The sequence below is a fragment of the Diprion similis genome, chromosome 3, assembly GCF_021155765.1.
Source record: "Diprion similis isolate iyDipSimi1 chromosome 3, iyDipSimi1.1, whole genome shotgun sequence".
In the NCBI taxonomy this organism is placed as follows: Eukaryota; Metazoa; Arthropoda; class Insecta; order Hymenoptera; family Diprionidae; genus Diprion; species Diprion similis.
This window is the reverse complement of record NC_060107.1, coordinates 13,502,792-13,520,982: the sequence shown is the minus strand read 5'-3', so window position 1 is coordinate 13,520,982 and position 18,191 is coordinate 13,502,792. Positions and strand designations below refer to the sequence as shown.

The window sequence follows — 18,191 nt, the reverse complement described above, 5'->3', positions numbered from 1 at the left end:
CTTTTGTCTCCTTCAGTCGATCAGAAGAGTCACCGAGTTCGGCTTCTGATGCTGGAATTCCAGGAGATATCGAAGCGGATGTTTTCTTCTTTTTCTTTTTTTTCTTAGATAAAATACCCAATTGCCAATTAAATTTTTTCTTTTTTCGCTTTGTGACACCTTTTTTGATTCCTTCAGTATCACCAATACTTTCATCCAATTCTTCATCTGCATCTGCATCACTTTCTTTCTCAATTTCCTCTGTGACTGCTGGTTTAGCAGTTAGCCCAATCAAAATGTTGCTCAGCAATTCTTCGTTTGTGTCTTGTTGACTTTTGGGTGTATTTTTGATATTCGAACTTTTGGTATTCCTTCTACTGAATGTACTACTGCCAGACATGGAGATGTCTGACAAAACGCTACCTTCGTCAGTCAATGACATTGTATCGTCAACTTTGTCTTCGGTGGTTTTGGCTGACTTGTCATTTTTGGATCTCTGATTGTGCTTTTCAGTGGTTTGCGTGCGAGTTTTTCTTCTAGATACTCTTGGACTTTCGACTATCTCGGGCTCATGTTGAGATTCAGGTTCTGGATGAAGGGATATATCGACTGCTGCAGCCAGGTCGGACACATCAATGCCAAAACTTTCATCCGAAGAACTATCGAACATTATCTTGGAAGAGTCAATTCTACTAGGTTCAGTTTTTTCAACTACTACTCTCGGGATACGTTTGCTACGTCGTAACATCACTTCCCGCGATTCCTCAAACTTTTCTGCGTCCAGAGATTGCGAAGCTTCGGACTTTTGCGGTGATTCGCTTCGCTCTGTTACGGTTGTTGCTTCTGATTGCAAACTATAAAGAGACTTGAGACTTTCGGAGGGCGTTAACGAGTTTATCAGTGGTTCATCGTCCGCGCTATCCGACGAGTCTATATACTGTCTTGAAATGACTTTCGAAACCCGTTTGGAAGTTCGTTTTTGTAAACCGAGATGTGACCCTTTGGTACCTTCTGATTGCGAAGATTTAGAAGCTTTATGCTTGCTACGGTTACTCTGATCGAAATCATTTGCTTTTGACTGTTCAGCAAAATCTATTTCATCAGTTTCGGAATTATTGTTATGTTTGCTACCGGATTTACGCGTTTTCTTGTCAGTCGCTTCGCTAGAACTGTTCGGAAGCGTTTGTACAGTAGAGTTCAAATTGCCGTTCCCTTCTTTGATCAATCTGCACATTCGATGTCCAGTTGCAGTAACAACTCCTTCACTTATAAACATTTCTCTTATATCCTCTTGCAACATTTCCAAAGAATTTCTTCTCTTGTTCTTCATTTTTGCAGGCACCTTTTCCTTAACTTTGTCATTTTCGTTAAGTGGCAGCGGATCGTCTTTCGATAGATCCGATTCGGCCACGTTGCTTTCCACAGGGTCTTCGGTGGCTGATTCTTTTTTCTTTGAACCTTTCCCTCGTTTTTTATAGCTTCTCTTTTTCTTTGGCGTTGAAATTGCTACCTCTTCAACTGCAGCTGTGGTATTAGAAACTTTCTCATCTTCGTCGGAACTTTTCGATTTCTCGACAATATCGAGTTTAGATTCTGATGTAGTGTCATTGTCATTTTGACTGCTAGCATCAAGTTTGCTCTCTTGCCCAATGTCCGTAGTTTTTGTGGCATCATTGGTATTCTGTTCATTCATCGTATCTTTGAGCAAACCCAATCTATCTGCTAATGATTCTTCATCCGAACTGTCTGAAAAAATTACACGCCTTTTTTTCCTTACTTGCAACTTTCTTGATTCCACAACTTCTTCTGTGCTTGAGCTACTACTTTCAGAATCTGACTCGATAATTTTTTTAATCTTTTTCATCTTCTTTGAATGAAGAGCTTCGCCTAGTTTGTGTAATAATTTCGCTTGATCAAAAAGTTGTTTTCCCTGACCGAATTCAAAGGATTTTCTAATTAAGGCTTCGATCCATTCTTTGGTCACTTCTTCTTTCGGTTTAGAAGTATCTGATTCCTTTGGAGGGTCAATACTGTTCAATTGTTGGACAGAATCGATCAAAGGATCTACTTGAGTAGAAGTAGTCACTTCGTCGCAACCATCGTCTGCAATTGGCGAAACAACTTTGTTATTTATTGTATCATGAACTTTATTATCGTCCAGTTGTTCAGGTTTCGAGATATTTACGGTCAATGCGCTTGCCGCATCATCCGTTCTTCCACTTTCGTCTTTCACCTTTCGCGTAATTTGATCGTCCTCATTCTTCTCATCTTTAACATTTTGTTGACTTGTTACAGGTAACTGTTCGGGCGTTACAGAAGAACTGATCTCTGATACCTTTACTTCAGTGGCAGCAGTTTCAGTTTTTAATGGAGGAGGTGGAGGATCGGGCCGTTTGATTTTCGGAATTTTAAACTTTTGAAGGCCGTAACCTTGTCCAGTTTTAGCTTTAGTATCAATAACGCCATACAGACATTCAAGCGGAGAGTGTAATTTATCTTTTGACATTTTATCGCTCTCCTTATCTTCAGCTTCAGATTCTCTGCGATTTTTCGCTTCAATCAATTTGTGGTTCTTATTTTTCTCCTTTCCTCTTGGCTGTATTCCATTCGGGCTCTTTCTGCTTACCTTTGTTTCAGAAATACGCCTTCTTGGATCTCTGTCACCTGATGATCCCACGACGTCTGTGATCGGATCGACTACATTGAAAGTGTCTTTTATCAATCGAGGGTCTCTAACCGTTGTTGCCGTTACAGTCTCTTTGGGTATAACTGGACTCGGCGGTCTCTGCTCGGCTCGTACGCGAGGATCTCTTTCGGAAACTCTGTTATCCCTGTTCAACCGAACTCGATTATCCCTCTCATTATGGCCGTCACGTTCCCAATCTGTTCTTCGAGAATCGCGTGCGAACCCGCATCTGGAATCGCCTCTACCACCCCTGTCATTGTAGTAACGTTCTCTTCCTCGTCCACGTCGGTTCCAGTCATTGTCATTCCGTTCTCTGTCTCGACTCCAAAGCGGAGAAGAAGTGCCTGGCCTGGCGTAAGGTGCGGGCGTTCCTGGCCTGCAGACTGGTCCGTCATTTCCGGACCTGCCGCGAGCGGAATCGCCGTCCCTTCTATACCCAACATCACTAACCCTGGTCGATGACGAGTCCCAGGTGTGTCGCGGTTGAGAAATGTCCGATGGTCTATCGTACGACGCGTCGTAGGACCTGTTCTCCATTCTGGTATTCCTATATTGCGGCCCAGTCGGAAAAGCGGGTGGTGAAAGCAAGGGCTGTATCACGGAGGTTGGGCCGGGCGTTTCTTCTCTGAATCCGCCTTCGGAATGCAGACCACGATTTATTTCCTGCGGTCGAGATGCCGGATTGATCATCGGTCTGATCGGCGGCGGGTGAGGATTGAACTGCGGTATTCTAGATTCGGGGTCATTCATTTGGTGAAAATCGGAGGTCATCCCTGGAGGACAGTTTGACCCCATTTGCCACATGTCTTGATGGAAATTTGTACTGTTCGGGTTACGTTGGTAAGTATTGGGGGGAGCTGTTGCGGGTGGGGGACGAATATTTCCACTGTAACTTGACCCCGAACCCCATTGGGGAGAGTTAGGAAACTCGGGGACCATGGGCGAAGGTAATAAGGGATTTCTTTTCGTCATTGTGCCAGTGTTCCTGTTGAAATAGTCGACGTTTTCTCGTCTGAACTCGTCATTCCTGCCAAGTGTACACGCCGCGTCAGCCGACACAACATTTGACTGACTGCGTCTCTGGTAAAGCGGTGCATTCCTTGTGCTTTCGTCAGTCTTTAAGCCCGCATCGATATTGTTCCGAAGATTTGGGTATATTATGTTTCCTAGTTGCTCCTCCGTTGGTCGAGACAGATTACCGGAAACTATATTCATGTCTTTAGCGTCATCTCCGCATTCTCTCTCATGCAAATCTCTAAATTGCCGCGGGTGTCGCTCGTAATTATCCGCATAGCGGTGTTCTTTTTCATTTTCCTTCTCTATAATTGTATTTTGCATCGGAGATGGTGGAAGATTCCTATGATCGACAGGCTTATCTGCGCTCAATAGGCCTGGGGATAATAACGGCTGTGATATTCTAGGTGGTGAAGGTGTTACTTTGGTATCACCAGCTTTGGAAGTTTCGGGTCTCGAACTTGGCGAGGAAATTGAATGCTTATTAGGTAAGCATCTTCGAGCAGTTAATTTAACAATATGTTTATCTATTTCTTCCCATCTCCTTTCACTTTCTCTGTCTATGTCCTCTTGAGTCAACACGAAACTATTCGGAACTTTCGATACTTCGCTGACATCTTTCAGATTTCTTCTTTGACTTTTGCTTGCCAACGTTTCCTTTTTACTCTTACTAACATCATCTATCCCAGAGTTCTTTGAAGTCTTGGATTTTGCATCGTTAACCGCGATATCTTTGTTCTGTTGATCTTTTTTTCCGCCATCACCTTCCTCGCATAGTAATTCTGCTAGATCCTCTATAGAAAGCGGTGGTTCAGTAAGTACCGACGGCGGTGAGACCAGTAACGGTGTAGAAGGTTTGGGGCTTAATTTTGGTTGATTAACACTATCTTTCTGGCGCGGCGATGTAATTTTTAGTCTTGGGAATAATATATCTGGATCGGGAGACTTGAGCCGAACTTCTGGTACATTTACCGGGGATTGTGACCTTCTATCAGAGTGCATTGTACCGACACTCGTACTACCATGCCTACTCTTATCAAAAGCTGACATAATTCTTCGCAATGAAGGAGCAGGTACAGTTGGTATATGGCGAGGTGCCATTGGTACATGGGGTCTACCCTCCGGAATGACTTTTTGTGGTAAATTATCACAAACTAATTTCGCAGCAGTGGCTACATCGGTTCCTGGCGCAATCACAGATTGCCATGTGTTTCTACGCGACTTGTTAATTTGATTCTCTGACTCCTCGAGCATATCCCACTCAGCGAAAGGATCGTTGCTATCCGACCCACAGTTATTTGAATTATGATTCGTAGAATTTTGGTTATTTTTACATTCGGCTTTACGCTCAGTGGGAATGATAATTGGGATTGTTACTGGTATGTTTTCACATTGATCAGGACTGGCAGGTTTACTGTCACAGTTACAGGTGCTTGCTTCATCACTTCGCTCGGTAGGTATAATAATAGGACTCGATTTTGGCATGTGTTCAGGGCTCCCGGTTGGACTGGGACTTGCTGGCGTTTCATTTTCCAACATTTTTTCTTGAGAAGGTTCAGCTAACTTGGTCTTAGCCGTGTCCTTTGAGCTGCAAGAAAAGTTCTCATCATTCTTCCATTTTACTCTTACAAACGTACGATAGTAATAATACATTTACAGTACGCGGTAATAAGTATCAGGCTTATAGTTAAATTCTTACTTGTCCATTATAATTAAAACGTAGTCTTTTATGTTGAACAATGTTCACCAAAATATGTAACATTCTGTCAAATAAGTGCAAATTGCGTAAAATCCTGTTTTACTGCAGTAGTAATTACAGTAGTGATGTACGGGCATTAATCGAATTATGTAGTAGGAATCAATTCTCCAAAGGATTAGACTGTTTTTTTAATTTTTTATTCAGTAAATCGAAATTTAGAATAATCCTACGAATTTCACATATTCGATTGTAAATTTATGATACGACTTACCTTACGTTTTGCGTAGAGTTTTCTCCAGATTTCTTGTGCAGGGGATTAATGCCTGCCGTATTTCCCTGGAATCCGCGTAAGATTAGTAAAAATAAACATTATATAAAGGCATTCATGCGATAAATATTTGTCTCTAAGAATTCTGAGATCGGAACGGTCGAAATAAAACATGAACAATAAACTTAATTACTTGTCAATACGAATCCGCGCACAAAAATGTTCGCCTGGTTTTCATGATGAAAGGGCAGTAAATATATATTCTACGTATATACATTCCTACTTTCTTGACGAATACAGCGTCAAACTCCAATACCCGCATACGCATACAGTATCATTTCGGTTTTCTTCACGAAATCAATAATAACGTCTCCTTCTTCGCAGCCAGTCAAAATGAACTTATGAATGAACACTACCCACCACGGTGTAATAAACACAAGTTGCACACATATGCGAGTAAGTTACGCGTAGAAAATTGGCTGAAATGAAAGACATTCGTCGAAGTGTAGGAGGTTCATAACGTGTTTGCAATAATTCGACTTTGGCTGCAATTAAATCATCATTGTACGTATAAATAATATATTATATATTATATTTCAGCTTCGACGAATTAATGAAAACTGATTAGATTGAAATTGGTTACGATAACATAACGATGTATTTTCAGGGAAATCGTTACTCTGCATTTTCAGGAGGGTCTGAAACTCAATAAAATGTTACAAAACAAAAAAATCTCACATTCTAAAAACTCAACACATTCAAAGTCATTGTCAAGTTGCAAATTAATTATTCTTTTTCAATCTTTCATTACGTAAACGTTACTAACTTCAATCTAAAAACTTAGAAATGTCCACGAAATTCACTCGCAGATGTGTACATATATGTGATACGTTTTGCCTGAAGTCCATTCTTGAAGTTTGATACTACATTTTTCGTTGCACTTGAACTACTGAAGTAATTACAAATATTCGAGTTTCCGCATACACAATAATTATCGAATTTAAATTAAAAGACGATCTATCATTATGGATAGATTTGATAGTTTAAATGCATATAATCCACGTGGGAAAATATCATATTATAGTTCCAGTATGGCATACATAATGAAGATACAAACAAGTGTAGGTACCTTTTCTACTTTATTGTGTAGCTTCTGCAGGACATCCTCGCATCTCTGTAAAGTTTCGATCCTCAACCTGTATAATGAGGATATTCAATAGTTAATGTTTGCCTCGACAGATAAAAATAGTATAATGACATCTCTTTTTGACATTTTGACGTCACAGTACGATGCACACTACATTATCGTTTCTCGAATTGCATAACTAAAGAATAAATAGATTTCAATAGTTACTGAGCCAAAACTTGTTAATTAATATTTCAAAAACGACAAATAAAAAAAATTTGGTTATGTTTAAAACACGGGATTATTACGTATGGTCTTCTTAGCCGAGTCATCGTAAGGAATTGACAATCGATCAACAGATTGGAAACATCCATCGCATAATTTCAGAGGTAAGGAAGAAAGGTTTCGTAATGTTCGAGGCAACCTATGTACACTACCTGTAGACTCAAGAATTCTAGTAGAAAATTAAATTCTACTTTGAAAATATATGTGAAACGTTGCCAAGACCTGATTTCCCAGGTACTTTCTTTCCGCTTTGCAAGTCCGCGGTACGATCAATATATCGCAAGTATGGAAATACTAGCACGCGGGAGGATCATTAAAGTCGTGATCAAAGCTCCAGGCACTGAACTTACGCATGGCTTTTGTCTGGCATTAACGGTCCTTACTCTGGCAAAAATCATTGAATAGTTTAGCGTTTGAATAAGAAGATAAAAGATGAATCAACCAGAAACGCAAAAGATACACATCGTAACACTCCTTTGAATAGAATACTGCAGAAAACGAAATTTAAGACATGAAAATCATGAATGTAATTTCATATGAAAATGCAGCCTCTCACGTAACACAAGTCAAATAATATTTTAAGAAGACCGTCAACAGAGTGCAGACGAACGGCTTTTCCCGTAACGTCTTTGGCGATATGTAAATCGTATAAATCAGCTGTCCGCGCGCGAGTAGGACAGACACTCCTTCCCGACTTGAAGCTACTCACTCTGTTTCACGTTGCCCTAATACAATCTGACCGAACCCAACCAAATCGGAACACACCTAACGCAACCTCGCTCTTACCCTTCTCATCGCTTTAAGCATCCCCCTATTCCAAACACTGTTATAACGGAGTAGGCAAAGAAAAATTGGTCGACAACTGCACCTGCGCAAGGAAAATAATCAGACGAACTAAGATAATTAGAGTTGCTGAGAAAGCGGCGACTGCAGGAAGCAACTCGAGAATAGCTATAAAAAAACTGCTCTTCTCCGAATGATTTATGTCTCAAGAACCTCGAATGACGAAATAGATGTTAAATATCTAGCCAATATAAATTTCCATACTAGTAAATGAAACCACTGTAATAGAATAGATGTCAGGGGTGCTTAGTGGAATTATCCGAATAAAAGTAAGTGTGCTTTCACGCATGAGACGGAATATAAAAGAAAAAATTACGATGGATGTATCAGAAATTTTTGATCGTAACTTATGGTTGCGACAGGGCCATGCCAGCTTTGAATATTACCATACGTGTAGATACACTGGTTGGATGTACATAATAACGATAGTATGTGAGTGTATAAACTGGGTGTTTAGATAACCCACAACATCGGGTGTGAAACTATTAGTGAAACTGTGCACAATAGATGTGCGAGTACTGAAAACGGTGATAGAAGATGCAACAGACAGTCGACAAAAGTGATGTTACAAATAGAAACTAAATATATAGAAGAGAAAAGATAATAAATTTAAAACAATAAAATAAAATACCAAGTTTACTTGAAAGTGGGAGCGGACGAAAACTTTAGCAATTACATATTGATCGCAGTCAGCCTCATACGTCAGTTTTGCCAAATAAACGGCAAGAAAGTATTTGCCTCTTGCAAAATTTTCTGTATTAGGCATCTCTAAAATTCCGTTATGCGAAGATTTAACCTCGCGATTGCATACATAGACTGTTGTAACGGTGTGTGTGTGTATTTATTTGCATTGATTTAACTTAGTCGTATACTTTACTGACCAAAAGAGGAGCGCATCGTGATGTAGATATAACCGGATGTTTCCCTATATAAACCCGATGACGAAAGAGCGTCGGAAAAACGGGATATTATAATTGAGGAAGTCAGTCGACGGAATGATGACAAGAAAGATAAAGGAATATGATACATTCTTGTTCCCGATGCCACGTCGTTGATTGTCATTTTGTTGCTCTTTCTTATAACCGGATGTCGCTACGATTGGCCAGTCGTCGTACCGCGACCAATCTTGCGTCAGTTGCAGTTAATTTTGTCATTCATCACTCGTAATTGCATATAATGTAGGTATACTGGATAGTTATAGGTATACTGGACACCTTGACGACGAGGATGTGACGTACTTTCTTTTGCTGTTGGACAGGATCCCATGTAGACTTTGCATCTTCTGCAACTGAGCTTCCCTTGACTTATCCTTGACCTTCTGGAGCCGCTCAATCATCGCCTCCAAGAACGGAATGTATTTTTGCATCTCTGCAAACTTCTTGTCGTATGCATCCATGTTGGCTTCGTTGTTCGGGTCACCTAGGTCCACAATTAAATCGTTTATCGTTTCCATCTATAATCAACATTCTTGGACGTCTTCTTGCGACGTTATCTTCAAGGGAAGTGGGGATTGAATGTCCTACGTATACTGTTCTTGCAGTACCAGTCCTATGCCAAATAGGCGCGATTAACACCACCGACTTTATTTTAAAGTTCATTCCAGAACTTTGGTTGTTTCAATTCTCTACGGCTATGAGTATTCATTTTTCGAATCGCGACTCTTTGAAATAAGACAGGTCTACGAAGCGATAAACGTGGCAGCAGGCACCTTAACAATGCTGCCGAGTGTATGCTCAGTCAATTAACTGCAGTGATCAAAGTCAAAGAGTTGAAATGTCTAGAGTTGGATAACTTTTTGGTGACGGCTAATGGATCGTGTTTCATTCTTTAGTCATTATCTATATATATATACATACAAAGAATTGATTTTTCAAGTGACAATTTTGCAGGTTTGAATTCACTATATGGATTCTGGTAAAGAAACACAAAGGGTCTGTGAAATAATAAAATGGAAATTTTAAATTACATGAAAAGTACACGGATTCGAAGCAGAATATTAAGTTGGCAAAACATTGTTCAAACTGTACTGGAAAAGCATTGCTTAGATCCTGCTGCGGTGTTGTATTAATTCATTTTTACATCTTTTTTAGTTTATATTAAGCATGCACATGCAGCCCTGTCACTTTGTGGATAGCAGGTACATTGTACAACCTTCCCAACCAACATGCAAAACTTATGGGCTATAAGAGGGTTCATTTCGTAAGGACTCGGTGAATGAGAAGGACACGTTTCCTGGCGTATGAATATCTATATGCTTAATACAAATATATATGTACACTGTACAGCTCCAAATAGTATGGATTACGAGAAAATATTTGAATTCTGTGGCTACTCAGAGTGGAGTCCTGTTCTTTGTACTTGAACAAGTAGTTTGATTTTATTTTCTTCCATTCTTTGTATAAGTTCGATTCGAATGAGTCACGTCAGTGAACGAAATTAGTCTTGTATAAGTATTGTCTCCACTTTAATGAAGACAGTCACTTTGAGTAGCACAAAGTGAAACCGTTTTAAAAGAGATTCACAGTATATGTGTTGCCGAGACGTACGTGTATTTTTATTGATCGCTATCTACGTCTTCCCGATATTGCCGGAAGTGAAACATACACGTAAAGTGGATTCTTGAATTCACATGGATTGATTTATATCAAAATGTATAATGTTACTATTATCGTTTTCTGTATCGCATTACATCTAGCCGTTTATCTTTTTCCATCTACACAGTATAAATCTCGTCCACGCAATATGTGAACGGCAAACGCAGTTCGACCTCGTACGTTGGATGGGTGTAAAGAATTCGACAGTTTATCAAGTCTCGTATGCAATGGTTTCCACCAACAAGTATCTGATGATATGTATATTGATCGAGTAACCGGACAATTCACGGGAACTTTGAAGAATAAATGCAATTTTTAAATATTAGTAATAATATAAATTTTGAAACATTTGACAAACCACTGCTCTCAGATCCACCACATCGCCTTTCTTAGATTAATCTATCAATGCGAATATACCATTTATCGCTGATGATACATCACAATAATCGCTTTAGTCACGTAATCGTTTGAAGCTCACAAACAGTGCACTGGCTTTACGCATTGCTAAATTAAATTTTTTTAATAGATTAAGCAAAAGGTACTTCACATTTTCATTTTCCTAACATGAAAAACAGATCCGGTCGATCAGGTAAGGAATGAAACTGAGAAAAGTAAAGGCTAAATGTATCACTATTCCACGCGCGATCAGATAAAAAGAGCACTTATTGTCCATACTGCAATTGCGTGATGTAACGTCACGCATTCTTGGAGATCAGACATTTGTAAGCTAGACTGAATTAGAGTCGGGCAGATTGTTTGCTGATTCACATCGTTGCTTCAACATTTCCCGAGGTTGTGCGCATGTATCAATACATCACGGAATAACGCATACTCGACCAAATACAGATATTTTTAGTGCATACGAATATCAAGCACATACAACAACGAGCATGTAGCCTAGCGATCATCTACTAGTAAAAGAAAACTACGCGGAGAAACTGAAAATGTTCCGAATAACTTAATGATTGAAACAATTACATTTCGCTGGAACCTCACAGAATTAATCCACAGCACCAAATGATTCATCACTTTTGTACTTTTCAGTGTACATATCGACGTCGAAATCTTTGGTGTTTAGTATTTTGAATTTTCGGAGTGATCGATGTAACGTTGCAAATCACATTGCCAGTTTGGATCCAGAGGTACTAATTTCTTTAGTTTGAGTACCACTGTTTTAACACACGCGAGTCACACTTACGCAAGGGGTCAATGAGCTCCACTGGAGGTTAAAACTGCTTCATATACATATATGTACACACTCGCACACACACACATACATGGATGTATATAGATGTGCATATACAAATATATGTATATACTACTAACGTTCTCCATCCAACTCACTAAGGTATATAACGTGTACACATATTTATGCTCATTTTTTCTTTTCTAATATCATCATATATCTTCGCATGGATAATATATCCTGGCAATCTTTCACCAGTACGCTGCACTATACTAGAGAGGTGTTGTGTGAAGAAGGAGAACGGCCCACGCCACTCCGACAACCATAAGCAAAACAGCTCTATACCAAACAAGAAAAAAAAAAAACACTCCACTACACCATTTCTGTGCCTAAAAGAATTTGTATAACGGTGTAGAGTCGGTGTTATTTGCAGAAACCCATATAGATTGGTGTCTCCTTGGTTTATGGTATAATTATTGCTTTGTACGCTTGTATCTAAACCGGCGCATGTATACGTACCAGATCACAACATTTAACCTATCACGAGGACAGTGGAACCGTGGACAATCGACTCCTACGAAATCGCGTTATTTTCGAAGCACATTCTGAGGAAAAACTTATGCGTTCGTTGGCTTCCGACGGATGCTAGGGCGGCACGCGTCTTGTGATAGATGGCGGCTGAATCGTCACCGACGGTTAGCCTCGGCGACAGTGCTAGGTGGGCAAGCGATATCTCTATACGCCACACGGTAAGTCTGGTTAAGCCCGGTTGATCACGGCTATGCTGATCTTAGGATTGTGGGTGGGCAGCTACACTCCTTGTATTGTCCGTCTCCCGCACTCAACGAAAATAACCAAGACAGCTCGACTCTGAGACTGGGGAGATCCGAAAAGGGAAGAAGAAATCCACTCTTGATTTTGAAGCTTTGCCTATCCGAGACAGCGTTGGCGTGGGTCGTACTTTGCAGAGTCTGGGCTCAGGCGCGCTCCAGGACTAGTTGAAGCAGGCTTTCCCCCTCCCTGAACAGGGTCGAGGCCTGTTGGACAGTGATGCCAACCCTTCGGATCTTAACTCATTTCCACTGATACGTTGTACTTTCCTATCGGTTTCCCTCTCTTTGCAAACTCGCCGCCCTCGTCGAAATTTGTATTGTAATTACCCTCTGTGGTATTACTTCTGCATGTGAGAAACGACAGTTCATGAGACAATTCGTTGAAACAAAACCTCGTTATTCCTGTCATTCGGAACAACCACCTTTGGATTACTATGCAATCATATATTGTTTTTAAACCGGAAACGTGTAACGTGAAAATATGCCGTACTTTTATTAGATCTATCGTGGATTTTATGACGCGTATAATATTACTTAAAAGGAAAGGATACAGGGATCGTGTGAGTTTGGATCGTTCGATTGACGACAATAGTGACGACGCTTCTCTATTTTTATTCGCTGACGATTCGAGATAGGTTCGAACAAATGTCAGGTACGAGTAAGAAAGAAAAATAGTATCCAATATGGTAACACTGTGGGGCCCGAGATGCCATTTTATCATTACACAATGAACTACGGCTGAACAAACAATGACTTCAACAGAATTTTTGCAGGCCCTGCGAACCATGCATCTCTTTACAGACCACTTCGTCCGCCATTATATTCAGCGCCTGGAAATGTAATCCGAAAGCAGAAATAGTCGATTCAACGCAATAACCATTTTTCAGAATCGATTGCACCACACGTTTTAAGATATCAGAAAAAAATGCAGTGAATTGTATTAATTTATAATTGAACTACGGATTATTCAAATTCGAAATAAATAATGCACGGTTAAAAGACAGCGAAGAATATTCTAGTCACGACCGTACTAATTGAATGCCATGTCCTAATTACGAAAAGGATTCTATAAACGTTGTAACGTGATCAAACGAAATGTGGATTTGTGAACTGTTACTTATACGAATGTGACAGTATGTCTGAAAACGATATTCAACAATATACCTATATACATATGTTATATACACGTTTACAGAGTTCCGCCATTCTCTGAATGGTAGTACAGAATGCTCTAGTGTAAAGATAATTGGTTCGAGCTATGACATAACGCAAAACGGCAAACAATGAGAAGCCTGTTGAAAATCGTACTTTATAATGAAGGTTTCTGATCCGTGCCAACGAGTGCAGAATAACCGCTGAAAATTCCGCTATTCCATATCAGAGTTGTCGACACATATTAACGACAGGAAAAATTACTCAAAAGAATAAGTCTAATGCAATTAATGTATTACGTAGTTTGTTTCTGTAGATGTGGCCTGGACGTGTAAAGTTGCAACGATGCATGTGCATGGCTCAAATAATGAGACTAATGGAAGAGACACGAGGCTCGCAACAGAAATATTAATTTTCTACGTTTTGACCTGAAGCAATACTTCCCTGTTAAGTTCGAAGGAATGATACAATCGTCATATTTACCATAAATTTTAAGAGATCGAGGTACAGGTTGATGATACTGCGCGTAGCTAATTGATCACCACAGGTCACTTTCGAAATAACACTTTTGTCCTGGGATACGTGAACAACGATAAATTAATGATGGCTGACCGACTAAACTCGGATTTACGATGCAAATATCGCAAGGGATGACGGAACCTCGGGCAAATATGGAGGACCGGCAGGGACGAAACTTCAGTATTAAATAGTACGAACACGACGCAATGGCCACTCCTCCCTGCTTTCGCAAATGTCCGCGGCAGTCACTGTAGTACTAAACTAGACTGAATCAGTCGAAAACTGCCCACCATAACTGAAACGACGTGTAACATACGTTGTATAGGTAAATATACCGGGCTAGAATTTCCTCAAAGTAACGCTCGATTATCCAACTTGAGTTTTAATCGAGATTCTCTGTGCTCCGTTGCACCGTCGAGCTTGCCGCAGTGCATCCCGCACTCTTGTAACTTTTATCAACAAATCACGCAGGGCCGAATAGGTATATAGTAGACGACTCTATTCCCAATGTCCGACGAGCAGCGACACTGCCCTTTTATCGCGTTCCCAACTTGTATCCACCGGCACGTCTAAACCGACAAACATAAGTTAGTAATTATCATGGTTACCTCGAAACTTGATGCTTTTATTCTAGCTCGATTCAACGCAGATAGAAAGGATGATAGGATACGTGATGGACATTTGGTTGAACTTTATTGAGGGCAAGAGAATTGCTATTCTCCGAATTTTCGTCAAAATACAAACACAAATTTGCCACGAAAGGAAGCCACAGCTGGCAATGGCCGCCAGATAACAGCAACACGTCGAGAAAAATAATAGTCACCGTTACAACCTACCTATTCAAGTTACTTACCATTTATATCGCTTGTCATATTTGCTTACGCTTGCATTGCGGGCAAGCCGTTAAAAACCTAGGACTTCGGATCCGATTCGTTGTATGAAAAAATGCTAATAAGAATAAATATCTGTAGAACTGCGATTCCAGTTTGCAACTGACGATAAGAAGTTCAGGGAAACCGAGATACTGAACGATTCATGTGTTTCTAGTTGGGTTTCCAAGGAACCGAAGTCAGAAAATACGAACTGTTGTCGTCTTGTAGAGAACCGACGATAATTAATCCGAACAATTATGTTGCAATCCAAGTCTCAGAAACATGCCATGGTTAATACTCAAAACTAATAACAAGCTAACGAGTTGAATTATGTTCGATTTTCGCGTTATGCTTCAATGTTTATCAGGAGCGACACTTGCCGCGACCCGCCTAGTTCCGCCATTTCACGAAATGTGATCGTACGCCAGACGTCAGTACCGAGTAGTGCCGCTATACCTAGTGCGTGATTTTTTTATTCTTCACGAAACTCTGCGATCAAGCTCAGAACCCGATTCATTCCGGAAACGGCCGATGCGTAGTCAGCGCCAGAAACACTCGCACCTCAGTCAGTTTGAAATTGGAACTGACTCGTATTTAATCAACACTGCATACGTTGCGAAACATTTTCACTGATGCCTAATATTCTCTTAAATATTAGGAAATTAAATTCAAAATATAATTAATAATATTGACAATATTCCTAGTTGACTATTTGATAAACCTTCGATTAAGGCGTATAAAATTCAATGTTATAAGTAAATATGTGATTCAACTATTGTTAATACGTATTATACACAAAACTTGATTAGCTTGAGAAACATTTTTCACGTAGTGGGATTCGGATAAAGTATTTAGAATGAGAATAAGAAAAACGAATAATGCATGAAATGATTGCGTGATAATTTACATTATACTTTATATTTACAAAACGGTCATCTGATAAATGCACTGATAAATTTGACTTACCTCGAAAATCCAACTATTTACACATACTGAGTCAGGGAAAAAGTTTTTACTGCACAATCACCGGAGATGTATTCTCAAACTGAGTTTATATGTATCTGGACAAAATGAATATTCCTGACATTTTTCCCACAATTAAATCATTCTATAAAGTCGTATTGAAATTTCTCAATAATCAAGCAATGAAAGTAGTAATTTCGTATAACCACCTGTCCATCTTCCGATCGAAGAGTTGTGCAGATTTTTAATTTGAAGAATTTCCACAGTTTTCATGTTTTTCCACATTTCATCAGATACCAGCAATTCTAATGGAGTGAAAAGTAGCGGCATATTTATTTTCTTGTAATATTTTTGAAATCTAGATTGAATCAAGCAAAGTCTGACTCTCAAGTTTGTCTGTTATAATTATTCCACATACATTTTACCATTCGCCTGAACAAATTGTTATGAATTAACAATGACTCCGTGATTGGAATTTTCACGTGGAAGTTGAGATTGCACAAAGTAGTAATGGTCGTAAATTGCCAACGATGTTGCTACTGATGTTTAGTTACTTGTGCTTTCATCGATAAACACTGTCGATATTCAGCTAATTGTGAATTAGTTAAAAAAAACTTCTCGAGCTTCAATCAAGAATACATTTAGAATAAGACAATTAAAAAATTCTTCCATACCCAAACACTGACAATAAGTAGTCATAGCATGCTTAATATGCTTGAGAATTTTCGTGATCACATCCAAGGCTTCAACTTTTCTGAGCTTGAAACTATTTCTCTGTTATGTGAATTATTGCTATTTCACACATGAAAGTTGAAACGCCTATTTCTTCGTACTCAGTGTATATCGGTTCGTCTCTTGAAGATGATCGTTCCTTGGAACCAAAAACAAATGAAACTTCACTTTTCTTACGGAATAAAAATGCACCAAATTATTTCTACTAACCTTGCAACAGCCGATGAAGAATTTTTCATGATCACTTTCAATGCTTAAACTTTCCTGAGTCTGAAACCAAATCGAATGTAGCCGTTGCTCTATTTGGCCATAGGTGCTGGCTTTTTTACAGATGCTAGCGTTATGGAGGCTTCAACTTTTCTAAGCTTGAAACCAAATCGATGAATACCCTCGTTCTACTTGGCTATGAATGCTAGCTTTGGTGCAGATACTAGCATTGTGACATTGTATCCAAGAGCTGAAGACGTATTTAAAAAAAAATCATACCGATTGATTTATAGTTGTAAAAATATTCAACCCACCAGTTCCTTGAATATTGTAATCGGCCGCAGTGGAGTTCCAGATGATGTCATCGGCCAGTGTTCTCATTCGGTGTGGATATTCACCCTTGTAGACTTTTTGGCTGGGCAAGGCTACAACGTTCCATGTAGGCAGATGTCGAGACTGTGCCCTTATTCAGTAAATCGCTTTTCTGCAACGAAGTGGATGTTCTCACAAGCGATTTGCAGATTCTGGAAGCTGTAGCGGCCGGCCTTTTAGAGGCTGAAGTTCTGCTGCAACCCAGGATGTGAAAATGTCCTGCTGGGGTCTCTTCTGAAATGAATCAGTCCGGCAAAGCGATTGTCGTGAACCGCCACCACAGTAGCGGTCCTTGTTCCTGGATCGGTCGGGCCTATAGAATCACTCAATTTGTCCAACAATTCGGGTGATTCAACAGTTTTAGGCAGCTTCCTCAGCATCTTGAAGAGTTGCAAAGACTACGAAGAATGCGTCTGCAGTGATCAAATTTTGAGTGGCGGTTTTTTCCGCGTTTTGGAAGACCTGTGCGGCATCAAATTGATCAGCATCGCACTGCTATCAGGTGTGGCTGCGTCGATGGGTACAATGCTAAGCAACGAACTTTGCTTCTGCTTCTTCAAAAACGATTTTCCCAGCATTTCATCCACTCTAGGATCTTCTTCTACAACAATAGTAATAATAAGAACATTTATTTAGAAAAAGTTTACAGTTTAGTACAGTACATTGCACAACTGGATACAATCTATAGGAGATCAGAGACCGGTACATAGGTAGAATTTTGTTCACTCGATTTCAGTCAATTACATTTGGAAGATAAATTAATTCAATATTTACTTTTAATAATTAATAGTTATAACACAGTTTTATCTTATATCGTATTTTGTGTGTGGTGAACATATATGACTATGTATTTTAAACAAT

The 18,191-nt window shown here is 39.6% G+C and overlaps 1 protein-coding gene and 1 long non-coding RNA gene across 5 annotated transcripts in view; one reads left to right on the top strand and one right to left on the bottom strand.

The window, feature by feature from the left end:
• The window catches only part of LOC124404071, a 24,436-nt gene extending 11,518 nt beyond the window's left edge, over nucleotides 1-12,918 (bottom strand). For 3 of the 4 annotated variants that reach the window (XM_046877900.1, XM_046877903.1, XM_046877901.1), the window contains exons 1-4: nucleotides 9,139-9,722; nucleotides 6,776-6,842; nucleotides 5,650-5,714; nucleotides 46-5,267 (exon numbers count right to left, since the gene is read on the bottom strand). In XM_046877900.1, the coding sequence (XP_046733856.1) occupies nucleotides 46-5,267; nucleotides 5,650-5,714; nucleotides 6,776-6,842; nucleotides 9,139-9,353 (5,569 nt within the window). In that variant the 5' untranslated portion in view covers nucleotides 9,354-9,722. Of the gene's footprint in view, nucleotides 1-45; nucleotides 5,268-5,649; nucleotides 5,715-6,775; nucleotides 6,843-9,138; nucleotides 9,723-12,199 lie in introns of those variants that run through there. The other variant, XM_046877902.1, reaches the window with a different exon arrangement.
• Nucleotides 10,567-18,191, top strand: part of LOC124404076 — an 18,248-nt gene continuing 10,623 nt past the window's right edge. The window contains exon 1 of the long non-coding RNA XR_006928979.1: nucleotides 10,567-10,700. This is a non-coding gene — a long non-coding RNA (uncharacterized LOC124404076). The remainder of the gene's footprint in view (nucleotides 10,701-18,191) is intronic.